The 5,114-nt window shown below is 34.6% G+C and overlaps 1 protein-coding gene across 1 annotated transcript in view; it reads left to right on the top strand.

The window, feature by feature from the left end:
* LOC103465999 (voltage-dependent calcium channel subunit alpha-2/delta-1) overlaps positions 1-5,114 on the top strand; it is a 70,475-nt gene that overhangs the window by 8,481 nt on the left and 56,880 nt on the right. The window contains exons 2-3 of the mRNA XM_081608154.1: positions 2,184-2,265; positions 2,476-2,592. Coding sequence (XP_081464280.1) covers positions 2,184-2,265; positions 2,476-2,592 — 199 coding nt within the window. The remainder of the gene's footprint in view (positions 1-2,183; positions 2,266-2,475; positions 2,593-5,114) is intronic.

Below are 5,114 nucleotides of genomic sequence, written 5' to 3'. Positions count from 1 at the left end.
TTTTTTGTGTGTGTGTGTGCGTTTTTTTTTTTTTTTTTTGCCTTTTTGCAGACTACTCCATATAAAGTTATTGTATAATATGTGCAGAAAAAAAGAAGAACCGTTTCTTTTTCTAAAATTATTAAATTGAACATCACATTTAATTTAGATAGTGCCCATTCCCAGCAGTCACTGCTGGGGAGGCATTTTTGTTATTTGTGAAATGGTGAAAATAAAGGATCTCATTTTCCTTCTGGATCTTCTCCTTCCACTATTTCCAACAGAAACCTTCTTTGGCCTTGAACTCAGGGATGCCACCTATTAGACATGATCTAATAGATCTTATTGATCTTCCACATGGTCTCAACAGCTTATCAAGGTAGTACTGAAATAAAAAAAACCCCACTAACATTAAAATGTTTCAGGAAGAAAAAACCCCTGCAATTTCTGAACTTCAACAACATAGAAAAATAACATTTTAATTAAAATAAAATTGCAGAGCAATAGAAACCCCAGCAGAATTAAATCCACATTTGCCTGCTTCATATGTACAAATTAACATCAACACATTTTCCACGTTGTACTACTTTCAAAGCTTAGATTTAACATTCCTTCAGTGATGTTAAATCCCCCACAGGATTTCCTAGTTTGGAAGTCAAATATCAAAATATCTTGACTTTTATTATTTCTCTACTCAGCTTTTTCACATTGTGTTATTCCCTCTGGTATCACTTTGCAAAGTGTTTTATCTTTCTCCTCAAGTGTACTTTGTCTGAACTTTTCACATCCACTGCATATTTTTTGTCTCTTGTTTCTTCTTGGTTTTAAAACTTTTTCCCCTCTTTTTCTACCACCTCTGTGAACTGAACAGTGTCACAGTTGGTATATTTTCTAATTTCTGGCATATTTCGTATTGCACCCCAACATCAGCTGTTAGAGAAAATTTGAGTATGAATCTACACCATAATCATGCATTCATATTATCAGGATACATTGCAGTTCTAATATGACTGCCCAACTGCTATGGAAAGCAAAGAAAGTTGGAACACACTTTCTTTAAATGTATTGGATGGTCTTTCTCAATATTATGGATCACTTTTTTCCATGTGTTTACTCACAAATAAACTTATTCTGTAAAAACACTGTCAAAAAATAAATAATTAGACAGACATGGACAGACCAATTTGCCATTGCAGCTGTAGTAGAATGTGCAGAATATTGTGTGATATTTTTACTTTTGAAACATCATCGAAAAGCTAATCAGATGTTACTTAAAAAAGTGAAACTAGAGTATTGCGTGGATTCGTGTAATCTGTCACTTTATGTCAAAATGTATTATTTTAAATTAGTTCATTATTTCCAGTGTTTACTTCTGGTAATTGTTATGATTAAGTCTTGGGCTCTTCTAAACCAGGTGTTGATACTTTTAGCATGGACATGTGGCAAGTCCAGTTGCAACATGAATCCATAAAGTTGTCAGCATAGGAAATAACCAAGAACTCAAACTTCCTCCTATATGACTGAACTGACTATAGACTTAATAAAAAACAGTGGACCAACACCAGATGACTTGACTTCTGAAATCATCTAGTACTGTGGAAGCTTCACACTACACCTTGTGCAACCTGGAATCTCTGTAATCTCTTTCTTCAGCTCCTCAGAGCTTGATTTCCAAATGAAATGCAAAATTTGCTTTCATCTGAAAAGAGAACTTTACACCACCTGCCAACGGTCCAGTCCTTTTCTCTCCTTCTGAATTGATGAAAAGTAATTTGTATTTTGATTTAGCTGAGCTGCACCCGTGTTGTGGTAATATTGTATTTTGATAACATTATTATAACAGAGCATGGCCTCACACAACTTTCCCCTGATGGCTGACCATTACCTGATTGTTTGACTTTATGTTTGAACTCGTTGATTGAAAATACAACAGCTGGCAGCAGGTGACACGTGTTTTATCAAATGACTTTGTATTTGTTCCTGGTCAGTCATGCTAGATTAAATGACACTCTGCTTGACCTGCAGGAGGGAATGTTGTTGCTCCTGTTTATTTCCTTGCAATGTGACTGAACGTTTCTGCCACTTGATGGGTATAGAATGGCATGAATGACACTTTAATTGTGCCTTGAAAGCTTTTGATGTCTCTTCTACACTGGTAACATTTCAGTTACAAGATTGATTCTGTGCTTCGCTTTGTCCCACAGGATTAAGGAATGGGTTGATCAAATGCAGAAAGAGCTCGTCACCTTGGCAGACACAGCCACAGCAGGGCAGAGCCTCACTCAGGTAAAATGTGTGAAAACCACATTCTTATAAAGGCAATATTCTGACTAACACTAAGACAATGAAACTATTCTCTGTCTTCAAATTCAATTATGTTTTTTTTAATTGAATTCATTTTTAAGCACATTTACACATGATTCTAAATATAATGTATTAACTAGCATAAAGACAATTCCTATTACTAATCTTTTCGTTTGCTGTCTTTTCATCTAGATTTTTCTGAAAAATCAGCATCTCTATACTGTAGAGCAAAATGACGCAGAAGAGCTGGTGGCCAGAGCGGCCAGGAACATAGAACAGCTGCTGCGGAAGAGGTCTGCTGCCTTGGAGGTAGGACGCACTGCAAGCAGGAGAACCAACTGTCAGTTTGCACATTTATGTAGATGTTGATGATGTGCAGGACAAACTTTTTCTCCACAAGGGCTGGAACGGAAAACATTTTTCAATTTGTTCCTTTTCTTTCCCAAAACTGTGCATAGATTTGAACATGTAAGATGGTGACAGGTGTTATTCCAATATTTTTTTTATTTATTGTTGCGTAAAATAGAAGCAATGATGATGCTTTTAAGTGATATAAATTTGGTTGTTCATGCACTCATATGCTAAGCTGAATTGATTGGTCTGTTTCAAATCATTGTAAAAGCTGAAATTTCTCATTCAGAAAGGCCAAATACAGATTTGATTAGCAAAACTACATGAACTTTCATAGTTTTCAAACGGTCGTCTAAACAATGTTTCTCTTTTACTGCGTTGCTGGTTTCAAAATCCAAATTAGTTCATGTTTGTATTTGAGATATGGACTCGGTGCAGACTTGAACTTAAAAAAAATAATAATAATAATAATTTTTGTCCTGTTCATCAAAATACCTTAATATTTAAATCACTCCTCTTAGTCGATATCTGGTGCTAAGACATTTGAACTATTTATTCTTACAACTCTAAAACGTCTTTTAATTTCTAATGAGGCCAACATTACACTGTAACAATATTTAAACTAATTCATAACAGATCGTAAGAGTGTTATGCCTCATGCTCATGTGTTAAATTAGGCCAAGTAGAAAGCAGTACATCATTTAAATTCAGAAGCTATGGCAAACTAGTGTAGGTAGAATGGTATGCATCCACTTAAAGAGGGTTTAGTTCAGTAATAACAGATAAGACTTCTGGTACCTTTAACCAGGTAATATAGCCTTAAAAAAGTATATCAGAAGATAGTAAGGATAATGAAAAAACAAAGACAAGTATGTATCCATCTGACCAATAATCAGACCACACAGATGCTAAACAGTCACTAAATCTCAAAATGTTCTGTCAAATAAACAAAACACTCTGTGTTTAGGATATTATTTTTCTTAATATTTTTCTAAGACTAGGATATTATGGACAGTTGACAGGATGACAGTACAGATATAAGCTGTATGAGCACTAAAACATCAGACCAATGTTCCAAGACCGGCTCCTGGAAGAAGAGTTTTTAAAGCTGCAGTGCTTCATACTACTTGCTGTGGGCTAGTTTTTCAGCTTAATGTATTTTCAATACAGTAGAATGTAGCTGAAAAATATGTTAAATATTTAGAGCATGATCAGTCACACAGTGACTGTTCTTAATAATTATTGAGTGAGAATGAAAGCTGTTTTAAGAAATGCTGCCGAATACAAAGAAAAATAAATAAATCACAACTGACACATTTATTATAACTTGGATAGAAGCTGAACACTGACACATTTAAAACAAAACGGTGCGAGCAGAACAGCAGCCTAGATGTTAAAGAATCTGACAGGCAACGTGGAGCAACATAAATTTTACAACATATGTTTCAAATTCTAGTTTCAAATATCGGAGGAGCAGAATAAAAGTAGTTTGTTTGATAACAGCTGAACAAATTACTCGCCCTTTAATAAAGGCAGTAATAAACGTTCATCTTCCTTCTGTCAGTTTATCAGACCACAACTCATTCTTATCACCACCTTTTGATCCAGAGTTGTTTCGTTTTTCAAAGAAGCTATATTGAGACTGTGGATCCAAAAATCTGTGACATTGAAAACTGCTTTACTGTTGCTGTGCTGTTTACATTTCTGGTGAAATATATGCATCTGTAATATTTCACTTAATCCTACTTGATTTAAAATGGGTGACTTGTGAACATGTTGAGTTAACAATTTGGAAGGAGCAGGTCAATAAAAAAAAATTAAAACTATGCAAAAGTTTTCACATTTAAGTGTTAGTTGCATTTTAGAAAACATACAACTTTTCTGATTGTTCACTTTATTTTATGTGAATAATTTTACATAGTAATTGCCAGCTTTTTTTTGTACGGATCTGACCAGTAGCTTATATATGGACGTACAGACTGAAGGGTAGGTGAGACATATTAAATAGCAGAATTCAGAAACTGTGGTTCATCTTATTATTTTTTTAAGATGCAATAATGAAAACCTTGACCCTGGGGAGCTTCTTTTTTCCCACCCCACCCCCTTTCTTTCCTCAGAAGTAGGTCAGCAATGCAAATCTTTATCATGAATTAAAACAATTTTAATGCACCCAGAGGGAGTTCATAAGACTGCATTATAAGGTCTCTTGGTAAATGTCTGATTAGAGATAGAACAAAAGTGTTTATGAAGGTTCGTATACACATATTCTGCCAAGACTCTGGCTTTCTGGTAAGTACTCTAGTGTTTTTAATATTTTTTCACAGAACTGGTGACAAAACATTCATAAGATAAAGAGAACATATGTTTGCAAGTGTTGGAAAGCAATAGCTGTAAGAATGAAGTTGTTGTGGGTTTTAGGTATGAAGAGAAAATAGGAATTCATGGTTAGTTGGGCATCATTACTAACTTTAAGTCTAGCC

The sequence above is a fragment of the Poecilia reticulata genome, chromosome 6 (genome assembly GCF_904066995.2).
Source record: "Poecilia reticulata chromosome 6, P_reticulata-male-v2, whole genome shotgun sequence".
NCBI lineage: Eukaryota > Metazoa > Chordata > Actinopteri > Cyprinodontiformes > Poeciliidae > Poecilia > Poecilia reticulata.
The sequence above is the reverse complement of the archived record's forward strand: the minus strand, read 5'-3'. Positions and strand labels throughout refer to the sequence as shown.